At 43.5% G+C, this 18,421-nt stretch overlaps 1 protein-coding gene and 1 pseudogene across 5 annotated transcripts in view; both read left to right on the forward strand.

Moving 5' to 3' along the window:
- Positions 1 to 18,421, forward strand: part of PRKDC (protein kinase, DNA-activated, catalytic subunit) — a 212,417-nt gene that overhangs the window by 183,222 nt on the left and 10,774 nt on the right. For all 5 annotated transcript variants that reach the window (XM_083187421.1, XM_083187422.1, XM_083187423.1 and 2 more), the window contains 9 exons: positions 125 to 336; positions 8,268 to 8,355; positions 11,508 to 11,651; positions 12,680 to 12,887; positions 13,272 to 13,339; positions 13,945 to 14,165; positions 14,288 to 14,380; positions 15,540 to 15,629; positions 18,149 to 18,220. In XM_083187421.1, the coding sequence (XP_083043547.1) occupies positions 125 to 336; positions 8,268 to 8,355; positions 11,508 to 11,651; positions 12,680 to 12,887; positions 13,272 to 13,339; positions 13,945 to 14,165; positions 14,288 to 14,380; positions 15,540 to 15,629; positions 18,149 to 18,220 (1,196 nt within the window). The remainder of the gene's footprint in view (positions 1 to 124; positions 337 to 8,267; positions 8,356 to 11,507; positions 11,652 to 12,679; positions 12,888 to 13,271; positions 13,340 to 13,944; positions 14,166 to 14,287; positions 14,381 to 15,539; positions 15,630 to 18,148; positions 18,221 to 18,421) is intronic.
- LOC146006018 (5S ribosomal RNA) lies at positions 5,454 to 5,562 on the forward strand (annotated as a pseudogene).

Here is an 18,421-nt window from a genome sequence, read left to right on the forward strand (position 1 = left end):
TTCCCCTAATATGTTTATTTCACTCATGTCTCTATCACAATTTGGTATTTCAGTAAACAAAATTAATAATGATTCTGGCTTTTGAATTTGTATGTACATCATTTTTGGAAAAACTTTTTTTCAGGTTAGTTCCGTTCCATGCTGGCGGTTCATTGGCTGGATCAGTCAAATGATGACTCTACTTGATAAAAAGGAATCCCTCGCAGTGCAGTTCATTATAGAAGAGATTTGCAACCATTACCCCCAGGCTCTTGTGTACCCTTTCATGATCAGTGCAAAAAATTATAACTTTCAAGATACAATTCATGGACACAAGAATAAAGAGTTTGTGGAAAGGTAATATAATTTTTTTTTTTTTTGTGTGTGTGTGTTTTTTAAGAGAGAGTTTTGCGGCTCTGTGTGCTGTATAAATCAGGAGCAGCATTATTACTGACCGTTGAATAACATTGATCATTACAGTGGCACCTGTCCCAGAAAGCAAACACTTGAGTGGAAGCAAGCAAGAAAATATATTTATGTAGCTAGATATGTATAGTGTGTGTGTGTGTGTGTGTGTGTATATATATATATATATATATATATATATATATATATATTACAGTAGGTCACAGGGTCCCATGGTGTCCTCTCACAGCCATCTGTGATCCCCATGGCTGCAGCTGGCATTGCTGAGGGATGCTCTTGCCCCTCTGTTAGCTAAACAGCATTTTGTATTTCCTTAGTTACCATCTTCTGTATTGCTAACAGCATCTGATCCAGTCATCAGTCTTCTCTATTGCTAAACAGCTACTACCAGTGTCACTACTAAATTCAGCACCTGTTCCAGCGGGTGCCTCCAAGCACCTCCATTCCAGCATCACCTGCTGTCTGCCTCTAGTGTGCATAGTATCCAGCTCTTATATGTTTCGGCTGCCTCCACTGTACTACAGCTTCTAGTCCAGACCTTCTGGAAAAGTTTTGGCTAAGTCCTGCGCTGCGAGCGGGTTGACCTTACTAATCCGTTATAATTAAATCAAATAAAGCACAGACTATTGCACCCCGTTAACTGCTGCTGTTCTGTGGGGGGTAGCTCGGTTCCCCAAGTTGATTACCAGAAAAAGAACAGAATAGAACTGCGCAATAAAGGGGGAAATAGTACATGCAATTTATTTATGTACCGATATAAAAAAAACACATATAAAACATACACAGAAAATTAAAACACAATTTAAAAAAGAAAGAAAAAATTACATATAGGGGGGTTATATAAAAGATTATTGCACAACCGGTCGTATCAAATTAATATGTAGGTTTAAAACCAAGTAGACTTTGCTTCCCTTTAATTGGTCGCGGTCATATTAGTATGTTAGTATTGGTTTAGAATGCTGGTTAATTAACAGTCTTTTTTTGGTGGATTAGTGGAATTAAACTGTCCAGGTTTTAATGTCTGGCCAGACAATATTGTATTTGGGGTACCTTACAGCTGCCACCTGTAATTCCTCCGGTCTCCCAGTGGATGGTGCTGAATCACCTTTCTTGGTCCAACTATGTCTGGAGTCTCCTTTGGGCTGGTGGGCTGATGGTAAGCCAGTATGGTATTTCCTGTGGTGCAAAAAGAATTGTAGTTATCCAACGCGTTTCCCCGCCTCCGGTAACGGTCTCAGCGGCTTTTTCAAGGAAAGAAAGGAAGAGTGGACAGTTTAATTCCACTAATCCACCAAAAAAAGACTGTTAATTAACCAGCATTCTAAACCAATACTAACATACTAATATGATCGCGACCAATTAAAGGGAAGCAAAGTCTACTTGGTTTTAAACCTACATATTAATTTGATACGACCGGTTGTGCAATAATCTTTTATATAACCCCCCTATATGTAATTTTTTCTTTCTTTTTTAAATTGTGTTTTAATTTTCTGTGTATGTTTTATATGTGTTTTTTTTATATCGGTACATAAATAAATTGCATGTACTATTTCTTCTGCGGCAGACGTCAGGGGCCAGAGGGATTACATTGGGTAGAGAGTGAGGTCACGACCTTTCCAGCACCAGAAAGGATAAAACTTCTGGACTGCCCAGAGACAGCCCTGGCTCCTCCCTCCTCTACCCCGCCTCCTAGGCTAGCTTACTTTTTTGATTGTGCTGGCAGGAGCCAACACGCATTTTGAAAGGGCTGCTGTTAAAGCAGCTTAAACTTCGTTTTTAATTATTTTTTTTATTCTTATTTTTACACTGACTGGAGTCAGTGACAGAGCAGCAGCGCCGGGGGTCTTTTAGACCCCTGCACTGCGCTCCATCACCCGGGACCTGGCAGCCCAACACCACCCACGTGGCTCCCACAAGCGGAGGTGTTCGGCTGGCTCTGAAGCACTGGAGAGCACAGCCGCGACGGGGACCGGGACATCAGCGGTGAGCACCGCTTACAGGTAACGCGCTCCCCGCTGGGAGCGCGCGCGTGCGCATTTCTAATGGCGGCTGAGCAGCTCGGCGAGGGGGATCGCCGGGCTGCACTAGCAAGCGGCAGAACCGCCGCCTCTCGTAGTGTTGTGCACTCTGTCCCGCTGGACCACCAGGGAGACTTTGAGTGTGGGCAGTGGCGTCGGTAAGCGGGGCCGCCCGGCAAGCGCCGGATCCCCGCCATTTTACCGGCGCCACATGAGTCATTTAATCCCGGTGGCCATTTGCTAGTAGGGGGAGGGAGCCTCTCCTCACACAGCCCCTCTCCCGGAGACAGGAGCTAGGATGTACCCACGTGGTTTCCAGCCCTGATCTCTTCCTGCCTGCCTGCTGCATAGTGATAGAGGGACACGGAGAGCACTTTGCCAGTCCGGGGTCCACCTCTTCACAGCCAGGCCATTTGGGCAAATCCCCACTGTACCTCTCCTACTGGAGCACAGGGTACAGTACTTTATGCTCCTGCCGGCCTTTGTGCTTTGCGGAGCTCAGTGCCACTTTTATTATTATTTGCATTGGGCTATGTCTCATAACTGTGTTAACACCATCACTGCATGTCAGAAGTATAGGTGTTAGCTGTACCAGTTTAGCTGCCTCTTGGACAATCTTAGAGGACAGCAATAGTGACATAGGGACTCCTATATTGGTGTCCTGCACTCATTGCAAGTCCGGCAAGCCTGGGCATATGAGTATAGCCTAATGGCGCGGCTACCCTTTCAAAAAGGGATGCCATTGTAAGGACGTAGCTGGTCAGGAGGGGAGCTTACCGCAGGGTTTTGCTCCCAGAGACCATGGTACTTTCCCAGCTATCACGCGGTTCTGGAGGTCATTTTAACATAAAACTTGCCGCCATTGCACGCTGCTGGAGGCTCCTGACTACTAATGCCAGGGCTGTGCTCAAGCTTGTCCTGGTTAACTGCATATTGAATGCAGTAGCTCCCCCAGGTTCTGTGATCAGACAGTGGGGTTTAGAGCATAGTGGGACAGTATTGGGCTGTATGTAAATTAGGTCATAGCACTCCTGTGTTATATACCATGGTGTTGTTGATGGCCTGTGGCAGCTCATCTCCTTATACTGTCTCTCTTATCCAGTGATTCTATCTCTGGTTACCTATACCTACTCTCTCTCCCTGTGTGTGTGTGTGTGTGTGTAGTGTATATATTGTCAGGTGGAAAGTGTATAACCCAGTTTACATTGTCATCTGAGGCAGGTCCCTGTGGCCTTCCCTGATGTATTTTTCCTCTGTGACATAGAGATCGTTAGATTTCTGCAATAAGCCTCTAATTGTGCAATGTGTATCTGCTGGCTGACAAAATAAAAACCCCTTCTTGCTTTCTTCCAGAAAGATACTGTGTTCTCAGATTACAGTTTATGGGGGGACAGTTTGCTGCCAGCTAGGTCATACAGAGGACAGCAGGAAGTCTTATACCCTGCTATCAGAGTGACACAGAGGTCACTCCATTAATCAAAGGCAAGGGCAGCAATGTCTAATGCAGATAGCATGACTTGAATGTTACTAACCCATGAGTTAGCAAAGTTTTCCATAGCAAGTCAATTAGAAATCACAGTGTGTGCAGCCATTACAGTTCTGGTCCAGACACTTAGTGTAAGACACCTCTGCTAACTTTTAAACCCTGTCGGAACATAGTCCAGGCCTGTTTTACCCTAATAGAGCAATAGCTCAATCAGCAATGCTCCCGTCTCTTAAGTAGACAAGGCGCACGGCTATAAGGATTCAGTCCCCAAAATACCAGGGGTTATTTCATGTTCTGACAGGGCACTATGGCAAACGTCACCAACGGTGGACTCTGAAGTGTAATTTCTCCACAGGATAACCTTCGGTATTCCTGGTCATTGGAAGTTGGAACATTGCACGGTCACATATAGAGCTGGTTGTGGTGTGTACGCACAATACAATCCAGTGTGGGATCCGACTATGTAGTCGGATTTACATTAGGATCACATGCATGTAACATGCAGATTGCACATTTGAGATAATTTGACTTAGTATTCCTCCAGGCCTCTAGTAGCCTTGCACCCCAGCGGGGTAGCATTTTTGGGAGATGCAGCTGTGGAGGTGCAGTACGAACTGTGTAATGGTTAACATTACTACCTCACGGCACTGATGTCAATCTATATTCATACCACACTGGATATGCCCAATCTCGTTTGAGATCACATGGGAACACCAGCTGTTGTAGATAACATGGGTTCCATTCAAACAACGCCATTACTCTAACTGTGTGGAGTTTATGTATATTCTCCCCGTAATTGCGTGGGATTACTCCAGGTACTCCCGTTTTCTCCCACAAACAATTCGGTTTGTCTTTTCTTATGGTTCCCCTTTAAGTTATGTTAGCGGAGTAACACTGGCTGTAGCTTTTATAATTGAAAGCTAATATGGCCTTGACTTTGCATCCCTTCAGGGACGCAATCTCACTTTGGTAGAAGTTTTACTGGTTGCCAATGTTGACGGCCTTGTTCATTTCAGCGCCACCATATGCTATATACCAATATGTTGCCTCTTAATCTGTACGACCTATTGTATAGGGGTACATGAATGCATATGTTTATGCTTGTAGGCATTTGTGTATGTACATGTGTGTGTGTGTATATATATATATATATATACATGTACATACACAATATATATATATGTGGATATATATAGCGGTGCTAGGTCAGCATTCTCGCTTCTTACATTCAAACAGCGGTTCGATATAGTTTCCTGTTTGTTTTCTAATGTATCTACATACACATACATTATAACCAAAACTGATCCTTTTGGTAAATCCGTGTTTTATACACGCAACAGTACATTTTAAGGCATAGACTGGATAATGCTATTATGGAAAAGATGCTTCTGTTTTGAAACCTAAGTGAAAAAGACAGTCCTGTGGGATTTCTGCAAGGTAGAACCTTGGTTTCTAGGTCACCCTGTGCAGGTCCAGTCGGGTGATGCAAAAAGGGTGGTTTGTTATCAACCACTAGGGTGACACTCTGAGTGGGCCGGCTATGAGCCTACGGCCAGACCACCCTGAACACACCTGATCTTGGAAGCTAAGCAGGGTCAGGCCTGGTTAGTACTTGGATGGGAGACCGTCTGGGAATACCAGGTGCTGTAGGCTTAGGCCTCCCGCTTCTTCCAATGGGTGCAGCGCAAGATCCCGGCCTTGTTGGCAAAACTATACCGGCAGATGGACCCTCCCTTCGGAGGTGTTCCTGTGGTTGGTAGGCCATTGGGGTGGACCAATGGTGGATTGATGGCTTTGCGTCACATTTACCAGGTCACCCTGTATGTGTCCAGGTCTCGAGACCCTGCAGGTTACAGAGTCCATGCTCTGTTATGTCAGTCCAGTGGCTATTCGTTCGAAGGTTGGCTTTTCCCCATTTTTGCTCCTCCTCAAAGTAATTTGTACATTAAAAGTGGAGGTGGGGGCACCTTAATCCAGGAGAATCTGGTTCTCGGATCTGTGAAGCCTGTTAGGGGTCTCTCTTATCTGTCTGCCTCTGGGGCCAGAACTGCTCACAGGGTTGTTAAGACAACCTTATTGAGAGCCACGGGATTGAATTCAATCCCAGAATTTACCGTTTGTCTAGGGTTTTGTCCTTTCGGTAGAAGTAGTGGGGGCTGGCCTCCGCCTGTTTTCTTTAAAGGAACAGGGCTCGGCTCTCTCCTTTGTATTCCACAGCCTATGAGCTTTGTGGTACGATCTCCGCTCATTCTGGCAGGGGGTCCTGCAGATCCAACCTCTGGTTGTTACAAACATGGTGGTTTGATAAAATCTTTCTCTGATTCTTTAGGCCCTTTAGGGCTCTTTACAGGCTAACTGGGACAACGGTTTGCCTGTTGACCGTTGCTGCTGGGTGTCTGCCCGGTAGGCTCTGTCAGGTCAATCGCCCTTCATGGTCTTTCATTCTCATAGAACGGATTCTTTGAAACATTACTTTACACCTCACAAGGTGGTTCCTGAATTTCAGGTCATCCAGGAGATAGTGATCCCTGCCCTTTGTAGGCCGGCGGTCTCTCCTAGGCAGCAATCAACTGGAGATGGTCTGTGCTTTGCACGTCTATTTACATCACGCTGTAATACTTTGGCCATCTGACTCTCTCTTTATCCACTAGAGAATTCATAAGAGGGGCTGGTCTGCTACCATGCAGACTATTGCTAGCCGATATCTGCGGTCGTTTATCAAGCAGGATTCCTTGTTCACCTCACTCCCCGTTCTTGCAGGAATATGGGCTCATTCCACTACATCTGTGGGTGTGTTTCGGGCTTTTACAGGTGGTGCAACTGCAGAGCAACTTGGCAAGGCGGCAACTTGGTCGTCTGCCAACGATTTCTTACGCTTTTTTGCGTTTGTTATGTTTGCCTCTCAGAACTCAGGATTCGGCCAGAATATACTGGCCGCGGCACAGGCGCGTCCCCACCCTTAGGTGGCTGCTTTAGGACATCCCAATGTAATCCCTCTGGCCCCTGACGTCTGCCGCAGAAGAAACCGAGATTTATGTCTTACCTGTTAAATCTCTTTCTTCGAGGACGTCAGGGGCCACAGGGATCCCTCCCTGCCGCGCCTGCTTCATGGTATTGAAGTTCATAGTTCCTCCGTTGAGTGAACTTAGTTAAAAGTTCCTTTGTTGAGGTACTTATACATGTCACAGTTATGGTTCCTCTGTTGAGCAACCACACACATATATTGGTTGAATGTGTTACTGTATGGGTTTCTCTTCCTTCTATCTTGTCTCCTGCCTGGCTTTGGGAAAAACTGAAAGTAAGCTAGCCTAGGAGGCGGGGTAGAGGAGGGAGGAGCCAGGGCTGTCTCTGGGCAGTCCAGAAGTTTTATCCTTTCTGGTGCTGGAAAGGTCGTGACCTCACTCTCTACCCAATGTAATCCCTCTGGCCCCTGACGTCCTCGAAGAAAGAGATTTAACAGGTACAGATGGCGCCGGGCTTGTCTTTGCTGGGGATGGCGGAGGACTCGCCACCCGCCATCCCCCGCCCCGCGCCATCTGTATGTCGGAAGGGGACGCGCGTGCACGAGGTGCACGCGCGTCCCGTTCCGACGGTGCTTTTCCCCGGGTCCCCGCCGGCTTCCCCGGGTCCCCGCCGGTCCACACCGCCCCCCCGCAGCCCCCCGCAGCCCTGCCCGTCTCCCTGAAGCTGGAGACGGGCAGGACTGCACCCGCCGCGCCGCCTCGCCGCCCGGCTATTGAGACGCTCGTGCGTGGGAAACGCACGAGCGTCTCATTCAGCCAGAACGCCAGATTGCTGGCGGATCGCCAGGGACACGGTCCTGGCGCTCCGCCAGCAATAATAAGGCCGGCGCTATCTGTAAGACATAAATCTCGGTTTCCCCCTTTATTGCGCAGTTCTATTCTGTTCTGATTCAGTCCTTGCTCACTGCAGTGTTCCTGATGTCGGTTTCACATTTTTAATACTGCTGATACCTCTGGTTATCCTGATATCTATAACTGTTCAGTATCCAGTGATCTGGTATAAATACTTGTAAACGTGACCTACATTAGGAGAAATGTTATCAAGTCCCTAAGCTTCATACAATCTTTACGTGTAGCCAGGGCTACTGAGAGCCCGGGTACTGGGGAGCATGGCCACGACCCATCCCACAATAAATAAATAAATAAATACTATGTACTGCTTTACTTTATGCATACCTCCCCCCCCCCCTATCTATCTCCAGGATACCCCATGTGGTGATGATTATTGCATTTAGCTTTTATGCACAGTATTTGTATTCTCCTTCCAATAATTTATATTTTGGCATGTTTTGGGGAAAACGTAACACCAGATCATTTTGTCTTTTATCGTGTTAGAATTCAGAGCAAACTGGATAAATATGGATTGGTTAAAGAATTTATTCGAGCCCTGGAGCAGTTGTCCAATCCGGAAATGGTATTTCAGGTAATGGTAGTTGTAGTGAAATGGGCTGGTTATTATGCTTTTTTCATTCATTCTCCTTGTATGATTGCAATTTATAGTTAGTATTGGATATTTTTTAAGTAGCTGTGGTTTTATGGAACAAAGTTCATGCAAGAAATATAGACTATAACATTATCAAGAATCATACAAATGTACAGGTTGACATTTTTGTTGGGAAGTAAAGGTGACAAAACCTTTTCTTAGAATGTATAGTGATAGGAGACATGGAAAAGGTAGTTTGCGTTCATTTACTACCAAATGACGGAAAAATATAAAGCCCAACTGATCAGCAGCGATAACAAATTAATTTTAGCCAGTTATTATTATTATTATTATTAACAGTTTCTTATATAGCGCATACAGATTCCGCAGCGCTTTACAGAGAATATTTGAACATTCACATCAGTCCCTGCCCCAGTGGAGCTTACAATCTATTTTCCCTACCACATGTACACGCACACACAGACATTCTAGGGTTAATTTTGTTGGAAGCCAATTAACCTAACTGTATATTTTTGGATTGTGGGAGGAAACCGGAGTACCCGGAGTAAACCCACGCAAGCACGGCGAGAATATACAAACTCAGCACAGTTAGAGCCATGGTGGGAATCAAACCCATGACTTCAGCGCTGTGAGGCAGTAATGCTAACCATTACACCATCCGTGCTGCCCATGTACAGTTGGATAATATTTTCATCTGAAGTTTATAATCAATATTAAGGAGAGAGATGGGATGGTAGGAACCAGGGTTCTCCAAATCTCAGCCTGGCTTCTGAAGCTCTTTCACCACCGCTGAATTCTAAAGGCACCTGTGCACTTGTGAGGATAGCATTAAACACCTCCACAAGTGTTCCACCAATCTTATTTACTAGCATCTTGTAAAACTCTTCCAAAAACCCATCAGGGCCAGGGGCTTTTAGGGGTTTAAGTTTATTAATACCTTGGGAGACATAAGTTGATCAATAGAACTAGGAATGTAAGGCAAAGTTTGCAAAGTTCTAATAAATACAGATGGTCTAGGCCCTTACATCAAATTTGAAAGCAAACAAGCATTCTTATTGCCATGTCGGTAGAATTAGAAATTAGTGTTAGAAATATGGTGTGAGGTTTGAGTTTCTGAGTCAAACTGAATTTTTGCCTGAATATACTGCGTTTTGTTCGCCTGAATAGGAGAGGACTTAAATGCAGTGTAAGAGGCCGTCAGTGTGTCCTGAGCCTGTAAAATATTAATAGAACGTTCTCTGCAGTATTTACAGACAAAATAAGTTATCTCCCCCCTCAGAACCACTCTTTCCGCTTGCCAAAGCAGCAAAGGGTCAGAGTTCTGATCCCGAATATTATAGTGATTCTTATCAAATGGTGCAGCGCTGGCCCTTTAAGAGACTCAGGCAATCCCACAAAGCCAGTGGTTACCAAACTGTGTGCCATGGCTCCCTGGGGTGCCTCAGAGTACTTGCAGGGGTGCCTCAGGATCAATGCAAAGTATTTATGGTCATTGTAATACACAAAACCAGAGCTGGTAGCTGCCGATCATATGCTACAGATGGAGCCATGCTCATCTATACCTTTAATAGGATTAAGTGAGCCAGGGCTGTCTGATTTGGTCCTCTGCTGTATTTTTCTATGTTTTAGTTATTCATTACTTAAATTTATGTAATATTGTTAGTCCCTCCCCACATAATTAAACCCAAGGATGACCTATAAACACAATGTACTTAATTTTCTTAATAAGAAACTTTTATCCTAGTAGTGCTGGGAGAAATCTTCTGATACTTCAGGGTGCAGTGATTCCAAAAAGTTTGGGAACCACTGCACTAAGGAACATATTCTGATTGACTCGCAAGGCTGCCTTAGGAGTACATCAGATGCCGCCTGCATTTGCAGGTGGGGAGAAATCATTTGATAGTCTGCGACCATTGAATGATTTCTCCAGCGCTGATTTCTCCTGTCTCTAAACTGCGGGCGCCCTATGCGAGGACAGGGTGAGCAGCTGACATCCGGTGATGTCCGCTGCCCTCCCCCCTGCGTCACAGCCTCATTAGCATGAGAACGCCTAGAATTCTCATGGAAACACCCATGAAACGCTGGGCGCTCCCATATGCTAATGGGGCTGCCCTATGCCCTCCACCCGCTGTGTAAGGCGCGTGCACCCGGCGAACACAATGTTTTTTCTGCACATGCGCTGACGCACACCATCGGTCCTCCTTTTGAATGCACAGAGGACCGAATCAATTAGAATAAGGTCCTTAATGCAAGTTATTCCTCCTAGACCTGTTCTCAAGGTTGTCTAATTTGTTAAGCACAGCATGGTAGGATTTTTGCAAACTTGAGGTGTCAGCCTTAAGATTTTGCACATCATGGAATGCAGCCCCCCTATTTGTACTACAGCAGTCCTGGCCCTTTGAGTGAGCTGGGATAAATGATCCTTAAGTCATTAATGGCCTGTTTAAAGGTGTAAGCCTGTTCTTGAAACATAGGTGCAATAGTGTTCTTTATGGCAATTACCATGTCTTGATATGAGTCCACTGCAGGAAGGGAGGGGGCAGCACAGCCTGCGTCTACTTTGTCTGGTACCTGTAGTGCATCTGGTGCTTGTGCTGGCGAAGCCACAACCACCATTTTAGATTGCTGCATCACAGCCTGAGGCCACTTGCACTGCTAATTTCTGGGCATGGGACAAAAGAATCTCTCCATACAGCAGTGAGCCGGTTACCGGGACCTTAATACAGCCTCCCTGCCAGGTGGACTGCTCGGCAGTGGGGTGAAGGATGCCATTACCAGCCATGCCCACGGAGCTTCTGCACACCACAACCGGAAGTACAAACTTCCTAATCAATAAGTGTAATAGAGTACTAGGGTACTTATGTTAGTTGGGCGCCCACTATAGTAAGTACGCTCATACCCCCCACTATCCATGTCAGCATGGAGTTGATTTTATATAGTGTGGGGAGTGCAGCGAGCCACCGAGCCCGAAGCGTGGCAAGCGGACGCAGAAAACTAAGCAAGTAGCTTAGTGGTCGCCCAACTAACATATAAGTACCAGTACTAGCTTTTTGCCAACTCCACAGGGTCGTTGACAGTTGCTGCTGCTGTTTGTAGCATTATTACATTGATAATAATTCCTTTCTGTTTAGGACTGGATGGAAAAAATATCTCCTGAATTATCGAAAAAAAACCCAGACAAAAATAACATTAAGGAGATGTATAAAGAGATTTATGCAGAACTTGGAAATGCCAAAGATCCTTCTTTTGGGCCATTCAGAAAGAGATTTGCAGAGGTATGTATTTCTCTGGTGCAATTAAATAATTTTCCCAACATTTGTTTCTAGCGACCTATCCTTAGGATAGTGGCTGTAAAATAATGAATGGTTGAGTCAGAGACTATGTTTAGTTTACAGTGAACAGTTGGTTCAAACACTAGTACTGTATAATAATCTTTATTGTGTACTATGTGTCTCCTTTTCGCAAGTTTTCTTACTTCACCACCCTAGAATTTTCTTAGGAGCTTGGTGCAGAGCCAAATGTAAATATACAACGAATTGCACATATGCGTCAGGACAATGAGCCCGATTCAGACCTGAAGGTTGCTTAACAAATTTTCAGCGACCAGCGAACAGGTAGCAAAGAATTTGACAGTCAAGCGAAAATGTCCAAAAACATTTGTTACACTCACCATTGAATGATTTTTCCACTGGTCACCACTCATTACAAGCTAGGAAGGGGATGCAGTTACAATCCCGGCAGTTGGAATCCCGGCAGTCAAAATCCCAGTGGCGAGCGCAGCCAGCCCGCAAGGGGGGCGATCCACGTCCCCCCCTTGTCAGGATTTCGGCGGTCAGGATTCCGGTGTCAAGATTCCGACCGCCGGGATTTAGTACCAATACCCTAGGAATAGCCAGGGACTTACTCAACTGCTGCCATGAACTCTTGTCACATGAGCTTTTGTCACACATGCTCCCCTAAAATGCTTTTGCGCGCCAGCCTCCTTCTCCCAAGGCAGGCCTAGCGTTTTATCTTGCACACCTGTAATAATTCTTGGTGCTCCCACTAAATGGCCAGTTAACACCCCAGACGTCGGCTTTCAGTCAATCACCATGTGAACGGCTACTGAAGGAAACACGTAGCAGGAGTTTATCGCTAGCAGGTGTCATACTCATGCATTGCAGCAGATATGCATGTGCAGTGTATCAATACTTCGCTATCAGGTCTGAATTGGGCCCAATGTCCGCACACACCCTGCTTCTTGAATGCCCAGTGTTGCAAAAAAAAATATCTCAATATATTGTTTCTGATCATGTTATTGCAGATCTATGCAGCGAAGTTGGACCAAGTTTGTGGAAAAGATGGTTTGCGACTTTGTGATAAGAGATTTGATTTTGATCAACTTCATAAACTACTAACAGACATGAAAAAATATCGAGAAACAAAGAAAGAGCCAGGAAATGTAAAAGAATATTCTCCTTGGATGAGCGCTTTTACACCACAGTTTTCCCGAGATGACCTAGAAATTCCTGGTCAGTAATATTAATGATTTACATCTTCTAAACCTCTAATCTATATAATCCATGTTGTCACTCTTGCACATGTGCTTGCCATGAATGTTGTGTTCACTATATAACTACGGCACATCATTTAGCAATGTAAACATCTACACAAACATGACACGTACACTCACTATGCTTCAGTACTGACATCTTGCCAATTTGTAAGTCTAAAGACAAAGAAAAAACAGCTGGTATGAAAATATTCTGCAATCAATTATACTTTTACCCAAGATTTTATTATTATTATTATTATTATTATTATTATTATTATTATTATTATTGTTCTTGTTTTTATATGCATTTAGTTTTTTATTTTATTTAACTTTTTACATTTTTTTCACACATTCGCTCCAGGTCAGTATAACGGCAAAACCAAACCAATGCTGGAGTATCACGTGAAGATATCTGGATTTGATGAACGGGTATTTATTTACTAAGTTGTGTATAGTTAGAGAAATGCAAAACTTACTAATTCCTTATTGAAAATGTTATTTTTAGGTTAAAAATGTGTGTGTATATATGTGTGTATGTGTATATGTGTATATATATATGGTTAAGGAATATATTCAGATCCCGGCGACTGGTGTTTACTTATAGGAAAGAAACTATGAAAAGTGCATACAAAAATAACATTTATTAAAAAAAGAGGGGTATAAAGCAAAGAGGGAAGGTTACATAAAAAAAAAACCTTTGTAAAAAGATCCCAGTTTATATCTAAAAGCAGATTTCATGAATCACAGTAAATGTATAAGAACAATTAGCATACGCAGGATAAAAGCTGAATATATAAAAGGTAGCGCTTAGCTTTGGATAAGAAGTGAGGTAGGTCTTGTGTTACTCTACAAGGTCATTTATGTAGAAAAAGCTATTTGTTAGGCTACAAGTGGGAGTTAGAGGGTATCCATAGTTCAGTCAATGAGGCTAATATTCCTGTCCATTGTCTCACATTTAAGGTTGAATTTCATCAGAAAAGACAACAGACAACATTTATAAGGAAAGCGTTTCTTTTTGCTTCTCTCTTTCAAAGGTGACCATTATGTCTTCTCTAAGAAAACCCAAACGCATTGTTATTCGTGGAAATGATGAGAGAGACCACGCGTTTCTGGTAAAAGGCGGGGAAGACTTGCGGCAGGACCAGCGCATTGAGCAACTTTTTGACATCATGAATATTATTCTGTCCCGGGACGCTGCTTGTAGCCAGAGATGCATGCAAATTAGGACCTACCAGGTCATACCCATGACTACGCGGTATGAGTTCTACTTATTATTTGTGTGTTGTAGCTGGTATTTCTTGGTTTGTTGTCTTGTTGTCATATAAGAAAACTGACCATTGTATATAGCGAAGCCTAAATGTATGTTTGTTTTTGCAGAATAGGAATGATCGAGTGGCTGGAGAACACGTGCACTTTAAAGGATTTTATTTTAAAAGCTATGACAGAACAGGAGAAAAAGGAATTCCAGGGGTATTAAAGTGTATTCTGTTGCATTGTCATTCTGATATGTCCATCTAAAACTGTTTTCCTTTAGAGCAATGTTGCTTGTTAAAGCTTTTATAACTGATATGAATGGCCCATGAACAGAGGGTGACCGTATCTTGCATATAAAGCATTGTTTTCCCATAATTCCTCCATAAAATACACAAAAGCTAGCAATAACAGTTCTTGTTTTTGACTTAATTCTGCAAAATGCAAGCACAATGCAAGCACAAACATGATGAACATGTGATTGTAGCTCTACTAGAAACATTAAACCATAGAGACCTAGATATGAACCTTATGGCTCATCCAGTCTGTCCTTTAGGGTTAGGGAATTAGGATTAGTTTATGGGATTGGGTTAGGGCAGGCATGGCCAAACTATGGCCCTCCAGCTATTGTGAAACTACAAGTCCCATCATGCCTTGCCACAGTTTTGCTATTAGGGAATGCTAGAACTATGGCAAGGCATGCTGGGATGCGTAGTTTCACAACAGCTGGAGGGCCTTAGATTGGCTATGCTTGTGTTGGGGTAATAGGGATAGGATTTTAATGTTGGTTGAGTGGTTTTGGTTAAGATATTAGTTTTAGGGATTATGGTTAGGTAGAAGTTTAGGGTATTAGGGTTAATGTTTAGGGTACTAGGGTGAGGTTTAAGGTAGAGAAACTCTACGTCCTGTCTTCACCAGGATGTGCCCCAGCTCCCAGGAGTAGTGGCGCAGAGATGGTGGTTTAGTAGTCTGGTGGTCACAAGGTGCAGGAACAGAGCCCCGGCTTAGAGCAACATCAAGAATAATTACTTAACTGACGATATTTGTCAATTACAGTGAAGAGCTTCCTAATTCGGGTGGCATGAATGGTTGTCACTTTTAACATGTTATCACTTTAAATGATCTGATTGTCTCTAGGATTTTTCTTAACAAAATTAGATAATGAACCATGTTCAATAGGATCAGCACTTATTTATCTATAAAGTATTATCTTTATGTAGAAGCACAACCTGTGTTTAAATGATGAAACTACTGCAGGGAGCTGTTGTCTAACACTATAATTCTTTTATGCATGTCCCATGTGACATTGATTGAAAGAATACATCTTCATCACAAACACGTGAACATATATATATATATATTTTTTTTTTTTTTGCAGCACAAAAGGTCCATTCAGGCATTACATAGACTGGCTGGACAAGATGGCCCGCAATGAGAAAAAGCTTGCAAATTATATAGCTATGTACAAGTAAGTATAGACATAGGCATATATGTATTTTATGGAACTGATACAGTATGTACTTTGAAAGTAAGTTATTAACAGCACCACGTGGTGGGGGGGGGGGGGCACCTCATCTGCATGCTCAGATAACCATGTTGACACCAGCTGTATGAAGCAATGCCTCTGTACCAGGAGTCACCTGCTGGAAGCAGTGTCTGTACCATAGGATAGTCCTGGTTGGCCTAATGTCTTCATAGTCCTTGCCAATAACAGAGCTGTGAATGATGATGATAAGGCATCAGAATACAATGATATGGCTGCCCAAATCTTCACCGATCCTTTACTATGCTTCACTCTTGGCACAGACCATGCTGACTGTGCTATTGTTCTGTGTTCTCCACATGTAAACTCATTTTGAAATAAAGTCATGGTCAACTTCTTGAGATACAGTCATAGAGAGAGAGAGATATATGTAGACTTTGATGTTCCAGTGGTATGTGACTGCACAATATTTAAATAAGAAATCTAGTCAGCACTCACAGTTTGTTATTATGATTACTCGGTTTTATTTATAAGTGCCACAAGTGGTTTGCAGCGCCGTACATATAGCACACATTAGAGCAATACAAGGTATACAGGACTAATCATAACAGTAACTGAAAAACTAAAACCGCACAAGTAACAATTACCAGCACAATTCTCAGTACACAATACAGCCGAGATGTAGGGAAGCAATGGAGTTCTCAGGGGCAGGTTGTCATAGGAAGAGGTGAATGAATACGAGTGAAGAGTGTAGCCCTGTAGGAAAGAGCTGTAATATACAGTAAGTGCGAGAGAAGAGTGCTGTGTGAATGGGAAGAGGCCCCTGCTCCAAGGAGCTGACAGTCTAGAGGCTGCATTTTAATTCAATTCAAGGAATGTTTCAAAATATTGCCGTACTTTGTACTTACCAGCCACATCAAGGTTTCCCCTTTCTGGCCATCCAAAATGTAATAACCTCCGAGTTCGGCGGCCATCCCCCATACTTTGGAACCAGTACAAGGCTCCAACAGCCAGCGGTGTCATGCCACAGCCGGTTCACACTTTTTATGCAAGGTCCCCTGGCTGTACCATGCTCACCCTGGATGGGGTACCTGGGGGAGTGGATATGCCCAATAAAGGGGTGTGTGTCCCCCAGGTTTCACCCTTCCAGCATTAAAGTGATATTACCCTGATGCCTACTTTCCTTTGTGCTTGTCACTCTGTAGTAGCCAGTTCAGTATGTTTGGGGGAGAGGATAATGTTATATAATGCTTTTCTTACCTTAGTGGCCAGGGTCATAACTAATTGACTCTATTGGCCATGAAGGACAACAGGATACTAGCTTGTATAAAAAGGGCATGGAAACTAGAGAAGATATGGTAATTATACCAATCTATAAGGCACTGGTTAGACCTCATCTGGAATTCTGTGTGCAATTCTGGGCCCCACACTACAGAAAGGACATTATAGAGCTGGAAAAAGTCCAGAGAAGGGCAACCAAACTGATAAAAGGGATGGAGTCATTAACCTATGACCTATAAAGATTAACCAAACTTGGAATGTTTGCACTAGAAACGAGGCATTCAAGTGGAGACATGCGTAACATGACAAATATATCAGGGGCAATATAGCAAACTATCAGGAACCCTCTTTGCTTTGAGGGTAGATACAAGGACACGTGGGCATCCACTTAGACTAAAGGAAAATAGATTCCGTACCACAAGGAGAAAAGGCTTATTTACAGTGAGGGCAGTATGGGTATGAAACCCCCTTTAGGAGGAGGTAGTATGGGCAGACACATTAAATACATATAAAATAAGGTCGGACAAACATTTACTGGGAAAAAAAGCATCCAGGGGTACAACCCATAATTGGCAGTTAGCCCAAAGCTACAATAGGTAGATTGTAATACAGGGGGGGTATCACAGCTAGGCCATACACCTTAGTTAGATCTGCAAAAAATATTGCACTTGATGGACATATGTCTTTCTTCAACCTCAACTACTATATTACTAGGTTTACCAAACTAACAATGTTTGCTTAGTGTCTATTCTAGCACCAGGAATCTTCCAAAACCCACGCAGTTTCCTCTACCCTGCCTGGGGTGTTGCTATCTGTTGTGGTGCTTCTAGCACAGCATGGTCTGTATTTCAGCACTGATATGCAGACCAGACCTGTGCTAGATGCACCACAGCAGAGAGCGACACCAAAGACAGGGAACGAACACTACTAATAGTGTTTACATTGTATAGCATATATGGAATGTATTTCTTGAGAGAACGGTATTATTCCATCATTACCATTACATTTAACCATTGTTGTAATTGCACTGAAAACCTTTGAAGCAGTTATAAGGTAAATGTTTTAAGGATTTTGCCCTGCATAAAGTATATGAAATATTGTTCCAACTGATCCCCCCCCATTAGGTGTCCATTGGACTGACCACTGTAAAGGCTTTCCTTATGGCCAGCTTTGGGACTGTAGATTTTTAGAATTGTTAACCCAAGACCCTTTCTGTAATACAGACACGCTGACCGTGCTTCAACTGTTACATCATTTAGAGAAAGACAGCTTCTTGTTCCTGGAGATCTCCTGAGGTTAGTAGATACTGAAATAAGCCTATACATATGTAAAATAAACATTTGTTTTCTTGTCCCACACAGTCTGTATTTTGTAGTGTGTGTGTGTGTGTGTGTGTGTGTGTGTGTGTATAGCTGAGCCCTCTACTCAGATGGCCTGCAGTTCCATGGTTGCCTGGCAATGGATGATCATTGTCACATACGTTTACACATATTCAT

The sequence above is a fragment of the Crinia signifera genome, chromosome 5, assembly GCF_055691185.1.
Source record: "Crinia signifera chromosome 5, ASM5569118v1, whole genome shotgun sequence".
Classification (NCBI taxonomy): Eukaryota; Metazoa; Chordata; class Amphibia; order Anura; family Myobatrachidae; genus Crinia; species Crinia signifera.